This window comes from Amborella trichopoda, chromosome 11, assembly GCF_054954075.1.
Source record: "Amborella trichopoda isolate Santa Cruz 75 chromosome 11, AtrichopodaSantaCruz75HAP2 v2.0, whole genome shotgun sequence".
NCBI lineage: Eukaryota > Viridiplantae > Streptophyta > Magnoliopsida > Amborellales > Amborellaceae > Amborella > Amborella trichopoda.
Window position 1 is genome coordinate 32,158,330 of NC_142346.1, and position 24,235 is coordinate 32,182,564.

The 24,235-nt window shown below is 36.1% G+C and overlaps 1 protein-coding gene across 5 annotated transcripts; it reads right to left on the reverse strand.

Annotated features, from left to right (window-relative positions):
• Positions 1 to 12,428: 12,428 nt before the first annotated feature.
• On the reverse strand, positions 12,429 to 18,811 carry LOC18449096 (uncharacterized). 5 transcript variants are annotated; one of them, XR_016044239.1, is made up of 6 exons: positions 18,058 to 18,811; positions 15,426 to 15,547; positions 14,884 to 14,984; positions 14,092 to 14,769; positions 13,342 to 13,743; positions 12,429 to 13,255 (listed from the first exon to the last, which is right to left on the reverse strand). XR_016044239.1 is itself a non-coding variant. In XM_020676489.2 (5 exons), exons 1-5 carry the CDS (start codon positions 18,252 to 18,254, stop codon positions 13,567 to 13,569), a joined length of 1,251 nt encoding a protein of 416 aa, XP_020532148.1. In that variant the 5' UTR covers positions 18,255 to 18,811; the 3' UTR covers positions 12,429 to 13,566. The 5 variants fall into 5 exon arrangements, 3 of the variants coding, with proteins under 3 accessions (XP_020532148.1, XP_020532147.1, XP_006859207.2); XR_016044238.1 differs by having other exon boundaries at positions 14,857 to 14,984; XM_020676489.2 differs by having other exon boundaries at positions 12,429 to 13,743; positions 14,908 to 14,984.
• Positions 18,812 to 24,235: the final 5,424 nt, after the last annotated feature.

A 24,235-nucleotide genomic window follows, 5' to 3' on the forward strand; every position in this document is an offset into this window, starting at 1 on the left:
GATAGTGAGAGGCCATTGTGCACTAGCAAGGACTTCAAAATTTCGCTTGCTTCTCGTGAAGTTTCATTGTTTTTTCCTTGCATTTGGTTTGATGCCCTACGTCAAATGGAGGATTTTTCAGATCCCATTAATCTGAAAGTGGTGTATGAGGTGGAATAGCGGTGATTGTTTTATGAGAGTTTACGACATCATTTTCCAGGAGGAAAAAATGGGTTAGAAAGGAATAATTTCCAATTAGGGCAGAACGGATTAGAAAGAAATTGAATGCATTGGCTCAATTGCTATAATAATTCCTTATTTTCTTTTTTTTATTTAATGTTAAGGTGTAACTTCCATTTCCTAACAAACCTCCAATAACTGCTTGGTGTAGATTTCCCTGCGAACTCCGACCAAAATTTAGTTTAAACTGTTCTTGTATTGGAGTCTCTAACATAGGTCTCCTTGGCTCTCTTCTAGCCGTTCATTTTTGCAACTTCTTCGAGGTGGTTAATGAAAATCCCCTTACTTGACTCCCCAATATTCTTTGCATAGACTTGCTCAATCTGCTATCCTGAGCAGCATCCGCACCTTAAATTGCTCAATTGGTGCCACAGTCCCTTCGAAAACTCTCATGTTTCTTTCCTTACCTGCCAAATAATAGGTACACTCATGATCTTCCAAAAGATTCTTTCATTTATTGAAAGTAAAGGCATATGACCACAGCTATTAAACGTCGCTTTACTCCTTTTTTCTCAGAACCCAACTCCATAGTTCCCACACCATTTCAGGAAGAATTCATTTGGATTTTCTTCATCTTTCTTACACATGATGCACATATTCACCATAATTTCGCCCCTCTGCCTGAGTTAGTTGCCTTTCTGTCACAGGCAACCACAAAAATATTTGAGAGGTATAGGCTAAGTCCATAATTTTGCCGCTTATTTATCACCACATCTGATTTTGTCATGAAACAATATCCCATAAGATATTTAACGTAAGTGTCCATCACTTGTGTTTTTCTCATCCAATTTGTTGGAATAATAGAAGACCTCTTGTAACTCATTCAATAATTGAATCAACAGTTCAATGAGATTATCCTAGAGCCTAGCATATCTGCATAGTATATTCCAATTTGTGTTATATGCGCTACTAAAGACGAAGTCTCTTTAGTATCTGGCTGTATAGTTTTAGGAAGAGATGCAATTATCTAACTTTAAATCAATGGGTTTCTCCTAGCCATTTTTTGTGCTAAAAATGAATGCTTTCACCCTGGCCAATCAAGCACATGGGCTTTCTCTTGGAAATGGGCCTGCAGCGCATTATCCCTCTCCATAAGGAAACATATGCTGATTCTTTGTGCTTCTTCATATTAGATGTCCATCTTGTTGTCACCCATACTGCATTTGTTTTATTGTTTTCTTGTATTGTCATCTTCCACCACCATTTGGTCAAAAGAGCAACATTCATTATTGTTGTCTTTCTTAAGCACCATCCTCTTTCTGTGAACAAATTTTATCCCTGGCTGCCAAGTTTTTTTGCGTCAAACCCTCACAAAATAGGAAAATTGTTTCATGCGGCTTGCGGTCCCTGAGGTATAAAGCATCCATCTTTTTAAGATGGGAGCGAATATGTGATCCATTTAACCATAACTAAAATTAAAGGTCTAAATGTTTTTGTAATAAAAATATTATTTTTAATTTATAATTTATAATTTCTTTTTTCATATTCATGATCTCCATGGTAGAGATTATATGTCCTTAAAAAATTAGGCCCAAAACTCCATCTCAAAAATAGATTTTTATGAGGCTGACTCATTTCTACGTGGACTGTAGAAACCGTGTCCCACAAAATATTCTTCATTATGTTCTCCAAATATTAGCTACAAAGATTGGCATGCACAAGAGAGATATATAATACACCAGGATGTTGGAAAGTTTAGAAGTTCAGGGGGTAGTTGAAATCTGTTAATAAGTGAATGCCATATTGCTCTCCCCATCCTTCCACCAATGGTAGACCTAGCTATTTTATTGTAAATTCATACACTCTGCTTCCTTCCACCAATGGTGGGCCTATATATTTTATAATCATTCTTTTATTTTGTACTTCCAATTAATTTTCTATCTATAAGTTTAGTTCAACTATGGGATCCATAAGTGAGCGTGCATCAATTACAGAATTTGTCCATGAGCACATAACACCTGTCTAGTTTAATTTGAGAACAGCCATAACTAAGAGGATGGAATGTATATTTTGAATACGATTAAAACTAGGAAAATATACAATAAAACAATTTATTATTGGTACAAGAGATCACAATCAATCTTGGCTGTTGGATTTGAAATAGGGCAACTGGTGACATTGACCGAGCACAAAGTTGAAAATAATTTTTTTCGAACTTTGTGATACACTCGAAGCTATCAAATTTCATATATGATGGCCATGAGTGATTATGATCTCTTTGTATTGAAAAGTTAGAAGCCTTTAAAAGAGAAAAGTCCTTCTTAGCTAAGGAGTTCTCAACCACCAAGTCAGACTCCTTACCTCGAAGCAACAGAAAAAATCCTAAAGCTAAGCAAGAACTCCTAATGTTGTAAGTACAACAAGTCCCAACAAAGTTTTTTATTTATTTTCATTTGACAAGAAGTATACCACAATCATTTGCGAACCATTGATTGCATGTCGATCGTCCTCATGTTCTTGGGCTGTCAGTATTCAAAAAATTAAAACTTTCTAACGGCTTCGGTGTATTTTTTGTTGGGTTTTTCTAAACATTAAATGCCTTAGCTCTTGTATTGCCTCATGAGGGTACTCATGTTACTAGTAAAATAAAAGAAAGACACTCTAGTTTGAGTGGGGTTGGATACATCCAGGACCTATTTAGTTTTAAGAGGGCTTTAGACCTGAATGGAATGAGTGCCATTGGACACTCTCTAGGCTTTGGAGTCTAGTCTTAGGGCTGATTGAGTCCAAAAAACTTAGGGATTTTGGGCTCCAAAGGACATGTGGCACACACAATACACCATGCCGATAAAGGTTTATGGGTCATCTCGTATCGAGGTTGGAGTGAATCTCATGATCAATAGCCTAGAAGAAAGGATAGTCATGCATGAGGATTGGAAGCTTCTGATGCAAAGGCTAAAACCTCAATATATGACCTTTATAGCATGCATGCATGATAGCCGTATTATAAGGAAACTTTAAGTAGTTTTTGAGTCATTCAATACTCACATAGCATCAGCCGTGGTCTAGATAAGCATTGCTTGTAGAAGACTGGTCTCAACTCAAAAACCCAATCAAATTAGTTTGAAATGAGCCAAAATTTGGTCGAATAGCTAATAAAAGCTCTATAGGCTAGTTGTTCAAATCTCATGAGGTTTGGAGATCATTTGAGGGATGGTACAACATGGATACATGATGTCTAAATCGAAGCTCAGTTCGAAAACCCAACCAATTCTACTCAAAAGGACACGAGATTAGGTGGAAAGGCTGAAGATGGTCATGTGGCCTACCTATTAAAATTTCATAAAGTTTGGAGATTGTTTTATGGAATAGACAATGCATCCCCGGTATAATATGGCTATATGATGCTTACTTGAGAAATTCCAAAATCCAATCAAATCAACCCAAAATGGTCTAAGCACATGGTGGCACAGTTGAGAATGACCTTGTATATTAACTTCTCAAGTTTCATAGAAGTTGGAGTTTGCTTGATGAGCGCTGGTTAGATGAAAAGCAAAACTAGCTTGCTCACAGCCATACTAGAGGGTAACTTTAAAAATTTGTCAAAATAGCTCAGATTGGTATGGAGCCTAGTTTAGTATATTTTTAAGGCCCTCATCGGCTATGTGTTCAAATTTAATGAGATTTGAAAATCATTTGATGAGGTTACCAAAATTCACTGTGGAAGTTTCTTGACTAAGTTTACTTAATTACATAGAAGAATCAAGATTTGTTGATCCCCAATTCTAATCCAAAGTGGACATGTTCTAACAATTAAGGGATCTTTTTGGGAAACGATTGGTATCTTTTAGATGAGTTCCATGCCATTTGAGGTCCAAAGTTCATGTTATCCTTTTCCAATCAAATAAGCTTCATTGTATCCACTTTTAACTACCCAAAATCATTGGATAAATACAAAATATCCATGAATTTTTCCGTGTTTAAAAAATCACTTATTTGGATCAAGCAATTAGAATTGGAATTACCTAATCCATATCGGCAATCATCCAAAAACTATCCAGTTCTTGGGCTGAATTACTGTTTTATACAGAAGATATATTATACTTCCCATAATTTTGACTGAGTCTTGAAAAATATGCTGACTAGCACTCTTTGCATTTCAACCTGACTTTCTAGATTCCACTCTACTTGGGCATGTTGCCTCTTTTTTTATCTTACATAGAATACAAAATCCTTAGAAAGGTAAAGAGGAGGATTTAAGCCCCACGACTTTATATCATGCAACTGCAATGCCTACCACTAAGATGTTCCAGCATATGTGTTATGAATGTACGATATATAAAGCTTCAAGAGATGATCTAACCAATGATCTGGGTTTTTCAAACCTAATTTTTTGTAAGGAGACATGAGAAGATGATTATCAATAATAAACGTGGGATTTTGAACATATAAATTCAATCTTCTCAACAAAATTCCGGGGGGCAGAGGTTGTCTACTTATGCAGCAAAATTGCCATGATGAAGAAGATAAATCTTATTATCTCTTGATTTCCAGCATATTTTTCATGAACATTGCTTGCGATTCTCTTGATCAGATGCACAATTATCCTAAAAAAGAGTCAGGAGTGATGAACTTAGATTTGCAAGCAAACCTGAGGTACAAAACCTCGTATCTCTACAATCTGCTATGGAATAGCATCCCCTAAGGAAATGGAGGCCTTAATGAGCATTCTTTCATATGAAATTTGATGGAAATATTGAGAAGGGTCTAGGGAAGCTTCAGTGAAAATCTTCATACAATTTGGAGTATAATAAAGAGTTTAGCAAGTTTGATATTTAAATCTCTCCAAATGTTGCAATCTGCAACAATTTACAGAGTTACCTAAATGGCAGCTTACATAACGGGACCTTAGTGATATCAGATCAAGCCAGTTTTGTGGGTAGATAGAAACATGTCCTAAACCTACAATCCAATTTCGTTCGAGACAGATACTAATAAGGGATTCACTTAACAAATTTCATCCTTGTGTCGGTTTTGTACAGTAGATTGCAATGTGTAGATATTGCATGGAATACGGCCAGGAAAATGCCACCTTAATGGTACCATTTTCACATATAATTTTATAGGTATATAGGCAACTGCCTTAAGAATCTAAAGTCAAAATTTTATTTGATTTGTACTCATCTGCCAGTGTCATACACCAGTGTGTAGTTTGCAGAAGTTGGTTATGATGGATAAAAAAATATCATCTTAAGGATATCAAATTTTATCTGAAATTTTTTGGGTAGATGGATACATGTCTTGAAAACCTATAGTTAAAATTTTGAAATTTTGTTTAATTTGTACATTGCTAAGGGATTAAATCGAATGAAACTCTGACTATTGCCAGTTTTGTTTAACATATTGCAGTCTGGAAAATCTATAACATCAGTCAACTCAAAAAATTCCCTTAATTACCTTAGTTTAGATGGAGTGTCTTAAGGACCTTACGTATAAATTCCATCCAATTTGGAGACAATTAAGGGGTCAAATTGAGTTAATATTTGTTCAATGCCACTAGTCAAAATGCAATACAGCCCAGTATGAGCTATATCTTAAAAAGTCCCCGAATCCTTGAAATTTCAAAAATAATTCTCGTGAGATTTGTGTGGATTTGCAGCTCTTTAAATACCTAGTCTCACTAGAATATGATTGGGATCAATAAACCTCAATTTTGTAAATGATTTGAGGGACAAAACCTCAAGTTTTCTAAGTTTGCACACTAGACAGCAGTGGACTCTGCAGCAATGAGATCTGCTGTTTTCAACCTTGAAATCTCTATTAGTTGAGTTTGGATAAGCCATATTCTGATACAATCATATCCTATGCTCATGTACCTATGTATCTAATAGTATCGGATGGGGTGATGGATGATTGATGAAGATCAAAATGGTAATTCATCCTCATCAATTCCAATGACCTTAAGAAGGCTATCAAAGCCACATTTCTCCATTTATCCTTAAGAACTTTTGGAGAAATTATGATGGACTAAAAAAGAGGGAGCACAGCACCAAGCTATCCCTCTATTGAGAAAAGCATCAAGCACCCAAGCATTTTCAACAGCAATGCTGTCTACTTTTCATCCTTTCCCTTTGTTAGGTAAGAGTAAATCCCTTGGTTATTTTTTGTTCTTTTAAGTGTCTTCACCTGAAGCTTTGAACAAAGGTATTCTATCAACTTTGAATGTAACAAAAGCTCAATTGACCCCTTGGAACTCCTTCTTAGTCAATTTTAATTTTTTTTTAAAAAAATAATCTTGATACAATCTTTGATAAATTTGGTTTCCCAAGTTGTGTTTTCTCTTGCTTATGTTTATTTTGTTGTGAAATAAAAGAAATAAAGAGTCAGCTGAACCCTTGGAAGATGGCACTCCTCTCAAATCTCTTTCAATAAATGATTTTTTTAAAAAAGAAAAAAGAAAAAAAGAAAGCCCATGATCTTGGTACGATCTTGGGTGAATTTAGTTTTCCATGATATGTTTTCTTTGGTTTATGTTTATTTGGAGTCCATTCCTCATTTTTCTCTCTTAAAACACATTTTGGGCATATCACCCCATCATCTGGACTGGTGAACATGTTTAAACTGATGTGACTTATCCTTCGGGAGCACCTGAACTCTGTATTAACCTTGCAGCCTACTAACTTACTAGCTAACTTTGATATAGCAATTATAAAACCCTGCAAGCTGAATAGATGTGTCATGGATCACGTTGAGTCACTTTGAGAGATAAAGTCTGATTAGTTAACCATATTGAGCCATAAATAGATGTGTTGCTTAACTGACATTGGGCCACGTAGTTATAAGTTAATATGGTATCGTACAACATATATGCTCTTGAGATTTTTCTCAAGGGATTGTCTATATTTACCTTTTGTACAATGAGGTCACAATAATTCCTACTCATTAGATATCAAATTGGATGACTTTGGGTGAGTCACGAAGTCCGAGAATTTTGTTTTTGGAATTTTGTATTTAATCAATGACACTCCTACAACCACCTACTTTGAAATCTAAGGGACAAGAATGATTGTAATCTCCATGTATAAAAGGTAAATGGTATAGTCGTAGATAATCCTTTTTTTCAATATTTTTAAAGAGCTTTTCGAAGAGATTAAATACTTTACTTTTCTCAAGAGTCATCTTTTGTGTTATCAAAGGAGAGGAGCTTCGTTATGAAAATATGATTTTTTCCTCTATGGAGGCTATTTTGAAATTAGGCATTTTCGTCCTCACGAAAATATAAAAGAAAATTAAATACATGGGTTAGAGGCTTCTTAGGCACATGTGGGCTGCAACATATAGGCACACATAGCGTATGAAGGATCACATGGGACCCCACTGGCCATGGGATCTGTGACATTAAGCAAAAGAGGTCGATGAAATGGGCTCCACTAGCCCTGAGTTGCATGTTACCACTAAGCCTCTCCAAGTCCTAATGGGACTAGATGCCCCATGTTTTTAAGATACTTATTTTTCTTTCGTATCTTTCCAAGATAAAAAAAAAGTGACAAGATATCATTTTGAAAAAGGATTGCCCCTTAAATATAGGATCAATTGTCCAAACCCCAGTGGTAGTGGGAAAACTAGTTTGGACTCTTGGGTTTGAACATTATAAGTAGGCCTTGACACACTTTCCCATATATCAACATATGGACTTAATAATAATAAGGGCTTTGATCTGAATGACAGAGGGTTTTCTCCAAAAGTTCCAAGTGAGAAGATGGAGATAAAGTGATGTAGGTAAATCGAAGGAGAACAGAAAAATAATAGTAGTTCAGGCCAAACACAAGCAATAATTAAAAAGGGTTTTAATCATCTAGGGTTTTAAAAGTATAGTGTTGTTCTTTTTTCTTTTTTTTTTTGAAACACAATCACATGTATGAGCCATAAGGCCCCACTCACAACTATTTATATTTTAATTGAGGTGCAAAGTCTAAAATAGCTTTAACTAATAACAAAATTGACTGCATAATCCTAACTAAACTAAAATTCATAATGGCATTTTTACCCTTGAGTGAGCAAAATATATGATAAGCACTCTAACTACTTTTCTAAACAACTCCTAAAAATATAAAAAATCCTAGAGTCCAAACCCCTAAAAATAAGCCATAAAACTTTTAAAATACATAAAATTTCAATAGAAAATTTCAAAAATGAGAGGCTACTTTTCCTACATCAATCTCCCCTAGTTAGAGGAAACTTGTCCTGAGCTAAGTTAAGTTTAGCATCAAAGCTACTTTCTTCAACCTTATTTTTCTTTGTTGGCTCAAAGATCATTTATCGTAAGAAGAAATCCTCAAATTGCAAATTTATTAGATTCAATTGTCCCTAAATTTGCATTGAAAATCATGTAGGAACTTCAAACTCAATTGTTAGGCCCTCAAAAATTTTCTCAACATCTATTTCATTATTCTCTAAATCCAAGGCTACAATTTGTGGTTTATAAGTCAACCACACTCCCCCTTCATTAATATGATTCCAAATTACACTCCCCTTGTGCTAAAACTATTAACGCCCTAAATCTCTTAAATGCTCCACCTCTTTGATGTCTTTGAGATCTTCAATGGTATCAGTTTTGATCAATCCCTCAGCTGCCTCCTATCTATAATCTTCATAAGCAAGATCCTATTCCAAAAATATGTGGCGAATCCTAATCTTCATGAGCATGTAGCATAAATTTGTGGTGAAACCCAATCTAAAACCTACTGATTTTGGATGCAACTATGCCAAAATCAGGAATGTCCACCTTCAAATCAAAAAACTCTAGAGTGATGCCTCTCATATCTAGACCTTCTATAACTTTCCTCTTCATGCAACTCCTAATGTAGAACATGCTGGTGAAAATGGTTGTACTTGACATCTTCTTTAACAGAAAGATCATCATCTTCCCTATAAATGATGCCTGCAAATTATTGTACAAGCTGCTAAACTTGCCTCTTGGCACCTTCAATTTCTTCATCTCTGGCATCACAAGGTATATACACAAGAGCTATCATTTTATATCCCCTTCTTGCTGGCCATAGGTTTAGTGAAATTTCAAACCCTAGGCAAAGAATCCACAAAATCTATCAGAAATTAGCAAGATTTAGGTTGAATTTGGCGAACCTTAGGTTGAAATTAGCGAAATTTTGGCTGAAATTAGCAATCCTTGGCCAAAAATAATCAAATCCTAGACTTGATAGTAGTTTCTTGGCATTGTTGTTGAAAAAAAACTAAGCTTTGATGACAAATTGATATAGAAAAATTGAAGAGAATAAAAAAAACAACAATAATTCATGTCAAACACAAGCAATAAATAAAAGGAACCCATAATTTTTCCCTAATCCAGCTAGGATTTCAAGAACTTGGGGCTTTTCTTTCTTCTTTTGGGAATAGAATCACGTGAACGTGCCATAAAAGCAGACCTCCATTTGTATTTTAGTTGGGGTACAAAATAGCCTTAGTCAAGAACAAACTTGACTAAATAGTCCCAACTTAGAAACATTTACTTGGGGTACAAAATGGCCTTAGCCAACAACAAACTTGACTAAACAGTCTAGAAATAAAAATCGTAATAACAGTTTTACCCTGGATAAAACAAAACAATTCATTATAATCCTAATTACTTCCTGAACAACTCCTAAAATCGTAATATATATATATATATATATATATATATATATATATATATATATAATTCTAAAAACCTTAAAAATCTTAGAACTTCAAAAAATACATCCCTAACTTTTAATAATAAAAAAAATTAAAAATAAGAAACACCTTGTCGTGCTCCAAGCAAGGACGACCTGAAAGAAGAAGATTAAGATTCTCCAAGAAGCAACCAAGCAGTAGTGAAAAAGGGAGATTCTTTCAAGGCATCTAGATGATGAAGATAAGGCTTCTTCTAGGGTAGCATGTGATGAGGAAGATAATTCATTAGCGCAACACAGAGCAACATGTGTTGAAGACACAGAAATAGTTCCCATGGAAGATATGGAAATGCGTTCCATCCTTGTAAGATAGAACACAAGGGAAGTTTTCTTTGAAGTGACATCCACATGAAAAGGGGGACTCAGTAGGGCTGTGTGTATTTGGAACATAGAAAATGAGGATCTCTACATACCGCTCATAACATTATTTGTTTTTTTTTTTTTGGATGAATCAGTGAGGATGACTGGCCCCTACCAGGGAGTAGGGCACAAGGAGGTCACGCATCCTACTACTACTCTTGCCCAAGCACCGCTCATAACATTCGAAAGGGAAGAGTTATTCATATGCTGCCGAGTGCAGAGGCACTCTTTGGATTGAAAATGAGAGACAGGTATTCTCCTGGGAAGTGTGCTCTTTTGGTTGAAGATGAGAGATGGGAGAATTCTCGTGGACACATGTGAAGATCGATAAATGACCCATATTGTAGCTAGAGCAAGACACGATCAAGATCTTAACAGGACTGCATATATGAGGAAAAATTCTCTCTTTTAAGGCGTGTTTGATTTCTTCCGTGTTTGATAAGGGAAGGTTTCTATACTTCCCCTCCAACATAGAAGATCTATGCTTTCTTCACCATCCAGCTGTCCGAACCATTCACCTTTTGATCTTAGATTTGACGTCTTAAAGTTTTTTATTTTTAGTTTGTTTTATACAAATTGTAAGAATATCAAATTTGGCACGTGCCATCTTCTCATTAGGCTCACCTATAAAAAATATTAAAAATAAATTTTTAATAAAATATAATGATCAAAATACCCCTTGAAACTTTCAAAAGTATTTTGATCATTTCATTTTATTGAAAATATTTTTTTATATTTTTCGCTAGTGCAAGTTTAATAGAGGATTGGACGTCCAAAATTTGGTGTCCAAATGGTTCTTAAAAAAAAAAATTTAAAAATAAAATAATATAGTGACATGACATTAGATTGAGACAATCTTAACCCTCCATTCAGAATAGGGATAAGAGGAAGTATGTAAATTTTATGCTGTTGGGAAAGCATAAAAAGCCTGCCCGTTTGATAATAGGGAAGTTTTATCGTTAACTTACCTTGTATTTAAGACTAAACAAAGTACTGACACGCTTAGAATTTTCCCCATAGTCACATCCTGAGGTGCCTTGAGATTATTTGAAAGGAAAATTGTTCCAGGTGTCGGGGTCTACATTTGCGTCCCCAAGGATAAAAAGTCCATCTTAACAATTGATGCAATTGGATAGTCCATCTAAAAACAAATGAAACTAAAAATCCAAATGTTTTCTTAATAATTTTTATTTTTTATAAAAAAACATCTATTTATTGGCAATGATTTCATACAACTATTGCGTAGTAATATAATGCAACAACCTTAAAAAACCATCTTATGACCATTTGTTTGACCTAAATTTTGAAATATACACTCTTTTCATAAAAAAAAAGAAAAAAAAAATAAAAAACACAACCTATAAAGTATTTTTTTAGCCCAATTCATTTTGGTGAGATGTTCAGATTTAGACTTTAGAAAGATTTTTTCATTTCCAAATTTTTTAGATGGCTTTATTATCATTAGATGAACAATGTTAAAAAAGAAAAAAATGATTTTGAATTTATAAAGCCTAAGATCTTAAAATTCACAAAGTGAGTGGTCTAGATTCTTTTTTGAGAGGACTCATTTTGATCATATCTAAGGTTCAAATTGAACTGTTTTTTTTAAGGGGATTGGTTATTGAGATGAAAAGTGTGTACAAAATTTGAAATCATACAAGTACCATAAACATGGTTTTCTAGAAGTATCATTGCTTTGTACTATGATACAACCGTTGCATTAAATCATTGCTCTTTTGCATATTCATGATTTCCACATTAAATCATTGCTCTTTTTCATATTCATGATTTCCATATTAGAGATTATATGTCCTTAAAAGTTGGATTTCCACATTAAATCATTGCTCTTTTTCATATTCATGATTTCCATATTAGAGATTATATGTCCTTAAAAGTTGGATCTAAAAATCCATCGCCAAATAATTTTTTAAGAGGGGGACTTATTTCTACATGGACTCGTAGAAACCGTGTCCATATACTTCCCCAAAAGGAGCTTTGCCAAGTCCCTATGAATGAGCTTAAATAAGGCTTAGGCTTTATGTTAACAAAAAAAAAAAAACTCACATCAAATTCTCATCCGAAAAGAATTTTCGGCAAAAAAAAAAAAATCATGATGGCTCTAAAAACAATTTCCAGCAGCAGCAATAAAATTTGAAACTAAAAAACGGTAGTGAACAATTATTTTTAGAGAGAAATGGACAGCCTATATAATTTGTTACAATATACACTATTTTTAGAACTTGAAATCCTAATTTTCTTTCACAATCATAATGTTAAAGTCGAGATGATCGATGTGAAGGTTTTCCAATGCTTGAATTGTAATTTTGGATAAATTATGAGGTGAGGCTTTACTTACTTTGATAGGCTGCAGCCCTATCAAATCATTTTCCTTCAAAAAAATCATTTTCCTTCATAAAATTCACCCACCTGGCGAATCAAGCTGACTTCGGCAAGTTCTACCATCTCAAAACATGTTGTTATCCAGTGTTATACTTTCCCCTAACCAACTGGATACTGGGAGAAGGTTAGGGGCCCTCCCCTGCCCACCCGTGTTCCTTCTCTCATGTATGTGGACCTGCTCCTGTGCATACGACAGGTATTCTATGCATGTGCATCTGTAGGTCATAAGACTGACAATGTTGACTGATGTAGCTGGTCTTAGACTCTGAATGTCGACTGAAACCCCAAGGTGCAGGTAGGAGAGGAGCTATTCCCAAACCCAAACGCAAGTGGAATGGTCTTCGCCTTACTCATTCGGTTACCTCACTCGTAGCTCAGGGGCATGTTGAGAATGGGCTAGAAGCCTCGTTTCAAAGGTCACTTCTATCACGAGGAGAAGGAGAAGAAAACACTCATGTTGATGATTTGAGATGAAACAGTACTTGAGGATTCCATTGAGATATCATCAAACCGCACAGTGAAGACATCCCATATCGAGGTCATAAGTGATGTAATCATGGAGCCCGCCGGTTTATCTTTATGTACGTCATTTTTGGCTCTCCTCATCGCTGAAAAATTCTCATCTCAATAATTCACCCCATCATCATTTTTTTTTGAAACTATACCCCATCATCATTTTACTAGACAACAATACCTGGATTTTGATCTAGGCAGCACCCATACACTAATAAAGGCTAATTGAACTCTAAATGGATCAACAGGATTTCTACGGTTGCGAGGATTAGCCATCAATCTGGACCATCATCATGAACCCCTTCCATTTCTTCATGTTAATATAACTGGTGCAAAAGAGAAAGATTTATGAAACAAATTATACCAAAAAAAAAGAAGGAAACGGGTTCTACATTCGCACAACAAATCAGGTCTGCACAGCACATTCTTTGTTGCTTGGGGAGCCATCACAACTTTCGGAAGAAGAACTGTTGCCAAGGTTCACAGAAAGTGCATCATCCAAACACTTTCCTGGACAAGCGCTTCCGGCAGCGGCACTGGAATCAGAAGATTGCTTTGTTTTCTTTGTTTTAATCGAACACTCCTGTAAAAAATCACCATTAAAGTGTAAGCATCAATAGACTTTTCCGATTATAAAGAGAAAATTGAAACCACATGAATGCCCATTTAGGTATGTACTTAGCATGATAACAAACTGGTCGTTTTATCAAGAATGTTCAGAAATGCCACGTATGAAATGCTACAAGGCCTTGGAAAAGTAAAATATGACTGGATTAAAACATTTATGTTACAAAGAACCTAGAAGCCATAAATAAACCTCAGAAGTTGATATTTTCCTTTAGTGTTAATAGAACCCCAAGCGACTGTCCCTAAAAATTAGGGCTTGTGAACAGAGATTAAATAAGGTGCATACAGTTGCATAAAGACGCACCTGGTTCTCTCCTGTTTCTTGAGAATCACTCCTCGAGCATTTTGATTGGCAAGTAGAATCTCTTGACGAAGAGGTTGGAGTTCTAAGCTCCAAATCTGCACCCATAGAAGAATGCAAATCTTCACACTTCTTGGCAGATTCACAGGGGGACAACTCAGTGGCAATGCTACCTTGTTGAAATCCCAAAGTTTCGTGATTGGCTACTGGCATGCTCGGTGTGAGAGACCTAGGGTCTGGCACAGAGATTGTAGGCTGTAACTGTAAAACAAAGCCTGGCAATGGAGGAACAGGAGAGGGATACTGTGCTGAGGGTCTTTCTACATGAGAGTGCACATTAACAGTTGAAGCATAGGGTGTAAGGGACAAATACTGGTTATTACCACTGGGGTCTACACTCCTAAAAAAAGGGAATGGTTGAATAGAAGGATGGAAAGGAACAGGCATAAAAGGAGTCATAGAAGCTTGTGCATGCCCTTGTGTTGGGGTTCGCTGAGAATCAGGGGTAGCTAGAGTGGGCATTGGGAAAGGGTATGGGGTGGGACCCATTGCAACTGTTGGATCCATGGGTGCCCAAGGAAACATAACTGCTATCCTTTGCTGATACTGAATCCTAAGGCTTTCTACGTCAGACCTTAAAGTTGCCTTCTCATCTTTGAGTTCGTTCTTCTCTAGCATCAGCTGCATTCAGGGAAACAATGTTCAATTCATTCAAACTTTCAAAACCAATCAAAGATAAAGGAATCAGAGATAGAGGAGAACGGATACATCGTCCGATTCTTCTGAAAGAGATACATTTTCAGCTTTTAGTCTGTTAACCTCGGCAGTTAAGTCTTTCAGCATCTGCACTGCATCTGTGAGGATGGTTGCTTTATCATTCTTTGGGCGGTCAGGGTCTGCAAATTTTGAAATATTAAAGTCCGAAATCTGTAATATTCAATCTCAACTCCGGTCAATTCCTGGCTGATTATGACGATTTTCATACATTATCATTTCAAGTATTACCCAAGCACCCAGCTGTCAAGGGCCATAGATAAGGTAGACAATAAACAGATTACAGTGCCCAACATACTAATTTTTGTAGTATCAACAAGTCCTTCTTTTTCCCAAAAACAACTAATTCATTAACTTAATACAATAATATCAATAATTTTTACTTCCTTTTACCTTAAAAGCAATAAGTATCAATAGGAACTTTGATATTAAAAATAATACGGATTTTGGGACACCTAGAATTCAATTTCAATACACTCATATAGTAAAGGTGCATTCCATCCAGTCAATTTTGGAAAATTCTAGTAAATGTTCAAACAAATAAAAGGAGTACAATATCGCACCCAATGCACTTCCCAATTCAAGAAACTGCTCATTTAAGCGATCTCTCCTGAGCTTCTCTCTGTCAGCTTTCTGAACTTTTCTTGCAGTAGTTGGGTCGTTGGCTTCTACCCTCCTGCCATATCTAGTATACATTGTATATATGAAGCAAACATGAGGACCAAAGTCAACTACGTGCACACAAAAACCAACCAGGCAGAATATAACGGTTAATAGACTTAGAAGGTTACTTACTCAAAAGACAACCAATATTTACAGAAACATGAATTGTTTAACTTCAATTTGCAAAATCATATTCATACACATCAAAAAAATAGGCCAAACTAGAACAGGAACAAGTGAAATGTTAAAGTACCAAGATTACACGTATAGGCAGCCAAAAGGTTGTCAATAGTTGTAGATAATGATTGTTCTATTAATGTGAGACTATTTTCCATATATGATTATTGGAAGCACATCAGTTAACCTTAACTAACAAATCGAATGTCAACAGTCTAAACAACAGTCAATGGAGAAGAGCATGTAGCCTCTCGCTTCCTTCTGGTAGATATTCATGAGTTCACTTTTAGAAGAATCTTTATAACTTGTACTATGCGCATGGTACAAAACTGCTGTCCTAGTTCTTCTCTGCATCTAATTTATCAAAGACTTAACAATGACAGCTTGTCAGAGAATACCTATTAATTCATCTCAGTGGCAATACTTCTAATGTCCAATGCTAACTGATCATTTACTGATCCATATGTGCTCAAGTGAAATGCAGCTCCTACAATCGGTTAGATAAGTATTTCCTTCTTAACACATATGAATCACTAAAGTTGTGTGTGGAGGGGGGCATCTTTATATGCACATAGGATACATTCAATAACCACTCGTACCCACTTTTAAATGAATTGCAAAATAGTATATAAGTGGTGATAAACATATTAGGTCCACCTTATTTGTTGTTTGTGCATTTTTTTTTATTATGCATATGAAAAAATGAAAAAAGAAAACCATCTTGTATTCTTCATTGTTGTGAAGAACATCATCCATTGGTGTGTATGAAACACATTGATTGCTGGATTGATATGTAAATAAAACTGTCTAGTTTCAGTATCCATGTCAATTGATATTAAAGAAACAAATATTGAGCCTTGTTTAGTTCAGTAATTTTGTTTCACTTCACAATTTATTGAAGGATCAGGCTGGTTTGGGACCATCTTCAATGAACCAAATCACAATGGTCTAGATCAATGTACCGGGACTCAACTCGGCCACTGTACTCACCCTTGGCTGAGGTATAAGTTACACGAGCAAGTTGAAGTAATGTCCAGCCCTTGTTATAAATAAAATAAAATAAAAAAGCAAAAAACTAGATATATAACATACGTTTTGTTTACATCAACTTTCAAATGGTGCGTCAGTTAGATGTTGTGGGCTCTTTACAGGATGTTTTGGGGATCAAACCACTCGAGATAAATTTTTGAACCCCTTTTCAAAAAAGAACTACTTTATATGTACAAAACATACCTTTTGTTTACAAAAACATTCAAATGGTGCTTTGGTTAGATGTTGAGCAAGAGTTTTTGTGATTGAACCACCCCATGGACAATTTCTTTGAACCACTTCTAAAACAACAAAAAAAGAAAAGAAAAAAACATGAGGCCGAAAGAAGAAAAACAAGACATGTATCTAAAGAAATAGGGTGATACGGAGTTGTTTGAGGGGGTTCGAATCTCAAACATGAGGCCCATAAAGTCTTAAACACTAGACAAAAAAACATTTAGATGTTATTTGAATTAAACTGAACATAATGTAGGGTGTACACCGTCGGCCTCAGCTGCATAGGGCAAGTCCGAGTAACTCCCCTGAGTCCGATTCGACTCAGACAAGTCACGGATGATTGGTCTGGATTCTCAACAAATAAAACTTTTGTGAATGTTAACATAGAATGTCATTGATTAACTTGTTACCAACATAACATAAATTACCATCTATTCCATAAACTTTAATTAACATTCACCAAATTCAGGTTTCAGAGACAAGGAATGTTATATTGGAAATCCATGTTATAGACAATTTATAAAGACTATGTCATTATTGAGATGGGTTTCACCAATTTTTCAGTAACGTTGTTACTGTAAGAAGCAATACATTTAGACTTCCGAGAAACTAAAGATACATGTTCAAATTTAGCATAAAGGGGCCCGATATGATTTCGGAGAATGCTTTAAACTAACAAAACCATGTGTTACTCTTTTGGGCCATATTCAGACAATTGAGCAACAAAAATGAGATAAGCGCCAATAGAAGCAGCATCAAAGGCATCGACCTTACGCTATGCCCACAGAGAGAATATACACTGAAATATCAGAGCAAACAATACATTTCGTTCTCAAAATCTAATTTTGTTCCATTCTATACGAGATTTATTCAGAAATTTTCAAGCCAAATTCCACCATGGAAGAAGCCAACAGTACCCAATAGCCCACAAAAACAACACAAAGGAGATGAAAAGAAAAACCCAGTCACAATATGAACAAAACTAGTGAGGGTTCCATTACAACAGGTGCCAAGGATCACAGGAAGTCAACCCCATATGAATGAATTAAAGAAAGGACAGAGAATAAAGAAAAGGGAGATTTTACCGACCTGGTATCAGGATGCCCAGTTTCCAAAAGGTGAAAACCGTCGGATGGTGGCTGTAAATCGGGAACGAGGCCTTGGTGGATGGAGTGAGAAAGAGGCTCCATGAGAGAGAGAGGAGACAGAGGGATGACAATATTATACCTTGTGCCAAAGTTTAGAAAGGGAGAGACCAGGTCCCAAACTTGAATTGAATGTAACATATGGCTCTGTTCAATGTTTGTCTTAATTGCATGCAATCCAAACTATAGACATCAAGATGGCATGTCTTTTGTGTCCTAAAATATAAGGGAAAATTAATGTATGGATCCCTCTTTTTGAAATTAAACAATAGTCTGGAAATTTTACAATTTTATGTGGAGGTCTGTTTTTTCTTTAACTAGATTGGAACTTTAAAAATAATAATAACAATAATTAAATTGTAACACATGTCGAGCCATCCAATTTGACAGACACGTGACTTATTTGTAAGAAAGATAAATAGTATCAAAGTGTTTTTTTTTCTATTTTTGAAAATCCTCCCATTTCAACCCTGCAAGAATAGTACACACACCAAAAGTGCTCACACAACCCCATTTGACCCTTGAGGAATCAAACTTGATTTGTGTTAAGTATTGTACACGAACCAAAAGTTAGCTCAACCCCGTGAGCACTAGTTTTGACCCTTCAAAAGTTGAACCGGCTTACATAAGTTTGGTATACACAATACAAGTTAGTTCGACCCTCCAAGAGTTGAATTGGTGCTTATAGATGCCAATTCAATCTTTCGATAGCTGAATTGGCTTAAGTAAGTGTCGTATGCACACATGTAGAACCGGCTTCTATAAGATTTCATGGTCAAGGGGCGAACTGGCAATACTGCACTTACAAAAAGTTAGTTCGACCTTGTGACGGGCGATCTAGTTGAAGGGTCCAATTGGTGCTCAATGTGTGCTCACAAAACCATTTCGACACTTCAAAGGTCGAAGCAGGGGTATTTTTGGAAACATAATAAAGACCAAAAAAATTAGGTTTTTCATATAAAATTAAAAAAATTTCCAAATAATTTTTAGATTTAGATGTCCCAAAAACTTATCAACCTATACTTTGGCTTTGATAGTGAGACACCATGGTTGTGTCATTGAGAGGGGGTGTCTTGACTCTTCTAGTCTATTTTCTAACACGAGTGTTCACTTGAAATTTGTCAAAACGAAACCCTGGGTATATCTCAAGTCAGACATGAGGTTTGCCAACGGGTTAGGCTCAAGCAGGGACATGTTCCCAATATGCTACGGCTAGGCTCGTCCCTAGCCTTGCCTGTACCATTTGTAAAGTTCCGCCTGCGGGCAAACCAGGGCAGCCAAACAAACCCTGCTTGGAAATAAGCTTGGATCGAACCTAAGCAAATCTTTGGTGTGCCTACATAGGTGAAAGGACTTTATGATAAAGCACGGTGTAGATATTTTAAAAAAAAATTCTTTATCCCTACACCGGCAAGATCACTTATAATGTCCAATTATAATCGAACCACTATTAAAATAAATAAAATAAAATAAAATAAAATCGGTTCTTAGTTGCTACATCTTCAAATACAATTCTTTATTCAAGAAACAAAACTAGAATTTATTGCTTTATGGGAAGAGAAGTAAATATTTAAAAAAGGTAAAATTGCTGGAGATTACCTCAACCAAGCTTAGTACACCCCACGCCGAGTCTCCTCGTTCCGATGGTGCTCGGGATTTATGATCGATATGTTGATTTCCTACTATGACAAAAATCCACTCAAGGACTTAATCTTGATCAAGCCTCTTAGCTTGATTTTAGAGATTTGAGAGATGAATATGAAGAGAGATGGAGATATCTACTAGCAATGGGTTACACGCCTTTGCCACCCACAAAGAACAGAGGTGGTGGGTGCCACCAAAACATGGTACAACTTGGAGAGAGATAAATGGTGCAACTTGGAGAGAGATAGAAGAGAGAAAAAAAATTGGGGCGCGCCTTCCTTTTGGAAGAGAGCTCAATTTTGGGTAAGGAGAGAGATGATTGTTAAAGAGAGAGAAGAGAATACATATCTCATAGGGAGACTTTTTTTATAGATTTTCTATGTCATAGAATTTACCTCAATTTGTAGGGTCAAATCTCAACCGTCGATCTAAGGAGACTTGTTGGGTGAGAGATTTGAACAATCTATCTCTTTGATCCACCATCAAGATTCAAAGAGATGAACTAGAGTATTATCCTCCATTTCTTAAATCTATTCCCATCAAATAAGGAAAGCTTATATTTTAATATATCAAATCCTTAATTATTGAATCAAGATTGTCATTAAATAAAAAAAAACTTATATTTTAATATATCCAATCCTTAATTATTGGATCAATAAATCGTGATTCAAAGATTTAGTAAATATCTCAAATATTCAACCTTATCGTGACTATACTCAAAAGATAAGCCAACAAGAGATAAGCATTATTCACAAGAAGAATACGTGAATTGGTAGGGAGTGCCACCCGTGTAGGCCCACCTAATCCACATGTATTTAAATTTTGGGCTCGATATTTTATGGAGGTCCCATATATTTTTAAAAAGTATTTTATTTCATATTTAGAATTTTTAAATCTTATATTTTCTTTAAAACATTGAAAAATTAATTTCTCTTAATTTATAAATCCAAATGACAAAAATAAAATATCATAAAATTCACAAAAATACAAATAAATATTCTACAAATCATATAACATTAAATTAATTAATTTTGATGGGAATCAGATCCGTTAGATCTAGGAAAGTATCAATATATGGGAGCAATTCACCTTCAACTGCGAATCACGATCCGTCGAGCTTTCTCAAACTGACTCAGCAGTTCCCATGACCCACAGTCTATTGCAGGGGCTCATGATTGGACCACCAAAGTCAGCCAATAGACTAGATGACACAATCCTAGTTTATAGATTTCAGGTTCTCCCCTAGAGAAAAAAATCATGGTCTTTCAGATCATGATGCAATCATGACTATATGGTACATAGGGGTAATCTCTAGCACATATACACGTTTCACCCTCATTGGTGAATCTCAAGACGGTTATGTATGTACATGCCATGTTATATCAACGGTGACGCTTTAACCCTGTCTCTAAAGGCTATTCATCACAAACAAGGGCCACACAGTCCATGGGCTCTCATCTGGGCATACTCCGACGTCATCAAGGGATAACCCACTAAACCCTTCTCGGTAGATCCCTATGCCCAACTATCTTGGGTTTTTCCAAACCTCGACTGGCCTAGCTCATCGAGCCTAGTCTGAGTATCAGCAAATAATATTTGCTTAGTATGGTGCACAAAAGGACCACACTCCCACTGAGTTTATGTTCCACTGTATAAAATGCTCATACAAGCTCTTATAAGGCCTTTAAAGGCCAGATAGACCCAACAATAGGCCTCCAACAAGCTGGTGGTCATGCTAAGGTTAGCCTTGACTTTCCCAAAACCATACAGCCATGCTCAAGCCCAAATTATTCAAGGGTATGCGTTTACCAAGCCCTATATACGAGCCATTAATGACCAACTGGCCCCGGTTTGAAGGACTACAGGCCTACACTGATTGGCAACCCACTTTGACTAAAATGAACAATGCACCAAAATAAAGTCGTCGTCATCATCATCAGAGCTTTTACTCAACTATTTTGGGTACATGAATCTTGGTCCGTCATTCTGCTCTATCAAGGGCTATGCGCCAAAATAAAGTCAACTTCATTAACCAATTAAAGAAAGACCAAACAATTATGGTTCATGTTGGTGCTATATCTTGCCGGTATTTGAACTATGGGAAATGATTCTAGAGAACCCTGCCACAAATAGTGGTGTGAGACCCTTATGGATCACCGTCGATCCTAAACTTCTAATCTTGAGTTAAAATTGCTCAAATTTAAATATCGTCGCTCTTTCTCTCTCTCAGTAAAGGCCCCATCCCCGTACAACTATAGGCCCGTACAACCATCCATCCAGCCATCTCTCTCTCTCTCCTCTCTCTCTCTCTCTCAATGACCCATTCAAATCATTTTACTATGTTTTGCTCCCGTGCACCTCTCTCTGTCCCTTTCGTTCACAGCCTCTCTCTCTCTCATTTGCACCCATGCACCTCTCTCTCTAATAAGAGCCGCAAAAAGAGGTGGCACTGTGGTGAGTGAGAGATTTGGGGCTGAGAGAAGAGAGAGACCGTGACGAAGAGAGGTGGTAGTGAGAGGCACGAGAGAGATGAGAGAGGTGAGAGAGAGGAGATAAGTTATGAGGGAGAGGGAGAGAGAGGTGGTGGCGAGAGAGAGAGAAAGAGAGGTGCAAGGGAACAAATCGGAGAGGTTTTTGGGTTTGCATAGATATTTGGGGCCATCTCTCTTGAGAGAGAGAGAGGAAGGAAGGGAGAGGTTGTACGGGCCTAGGGTAATTTGTGGCAGGGTCTTTATGAAAGAAAGACCTATGTGATCTTTTACTGGAGAAAGACAATTTTTTTTAAATAATAATCACCCCTTATAATTTTTGAAACAAGATCACTCACAGATGGTCTTATTACAAACAATAGAAATTTCAAAAATAAATAACACATCAATAAAATAAATCTCAACTACTTGATGCCATTTATACAACCTAATATTGTGCTTGAGAATGTAAAATAAATAAACAAACAAATAAAAGAATAGATGTCGGAGATTACACTCCACATCGAGTTACCATATCCAATGGAGCGAGATCTGTGATCTAGCTTCAATCTCGAACCGGGATAGCTGATTTTGGCCAAACTACGTAACCACCCTTAAAATCTCTATTAAACCTTAACCCCCAAAACAATCTTAGGCTTCCCTCTAATTTTTTCAACCCTTAGTTTCTTCTTAGGTCTAAAGAGGAGAGAGAGTACTACCTAGGGTTTTGGAGATGGGAAGTTAAAGAGAGAAATATGGAGGAGAGAGAGTGGGGTGTGCCCCTCTAGGAGAGAGAGAGGTTGTGTGTAGAGATGGAGGGGAGAGCACCCCTATTTATAGTGAATATTTAGGTTTAGGGTTTCTTAGGGTTTCTCCATAGTTTGTCTCTTTCATGAAATTGAATCTAAATCGTTGATCAAGGTGACTTGTGGGGTGAGAGATCTGAACCATCAATTCTATAGATGGGCCATCAACATTATGGAAGGTGCTTGGACCATTATCCTCCTTTCTTCAAACCATTTTCCCATCAATATATTTAAATAAAATAAATATCATGCATTCTATAAAACTGCATGATCCATCTCACATATTCCATAAAGATATGTCAAATATTATCAAGCAAATAAATACTACTAAATATAAATAAGATAAGGTCAATATTTCCCTTTCAAGATTTGACCACATGCCACAAATCAAAGTTACTATATTTAATAAACTTGAACACAAAGCAACAAGAAAATCCAAAGGGTACGTCGTGCCACCCCTTTTTGGCACATGTGGGCCCATGTGCATTTTGGGCCCTCATGAAATTTTATAAAAAGTTTTAAAATTAAATAAAGCCGAATTTAATATATATTTGAATTTTTACAACTTTGTAAATCAATAACGTTATTTTTATAAGTCCAAAAATCGTAATTAAAATATTGAGAGATTCATAAAAATTTAAATAATAAAACTAAAATCATTTCAATAATAACATGAATACAATTAAATTCATATGATGGGAAAATGATCCATATGGTTTTAGGAATTTAATCTGTAATTATGGGGTACTCTATCTTTATCTGTGGACTACAAACACACTAGCTTTATCGAACCGACTTAGTATTTCTCATGACCCACAGTCTAAACAGGGGCTCATTAGCGGTCACTAAAGTCAGGTCAATGAATCAAGGAGTCGCAATCCCAGTCTGTGGATTACATATCCTCCCCTAGAGACGAGTCAAGGTCAACATGACCTGATGCGACCACAGCTTTATGATGCATAGGGGTATCTCTCGCACATGCATATACTTTACCCAATGGTGGATATCTGGTTTTTTCGAACGATCTATCGATATGCATGCCGTGTGATGGAACATGGATGAGGTTTTGGCTCCTATCTCAGTAGCCCCGCCATCACACACAAGGGTCACACAATCCATCGACTCACTTATCTAGGCATACGCTCCGACCTCATCAAGGGCTGATTCAAAACCCTCATCGGTTAATTCTTTATTCTCAGGTACC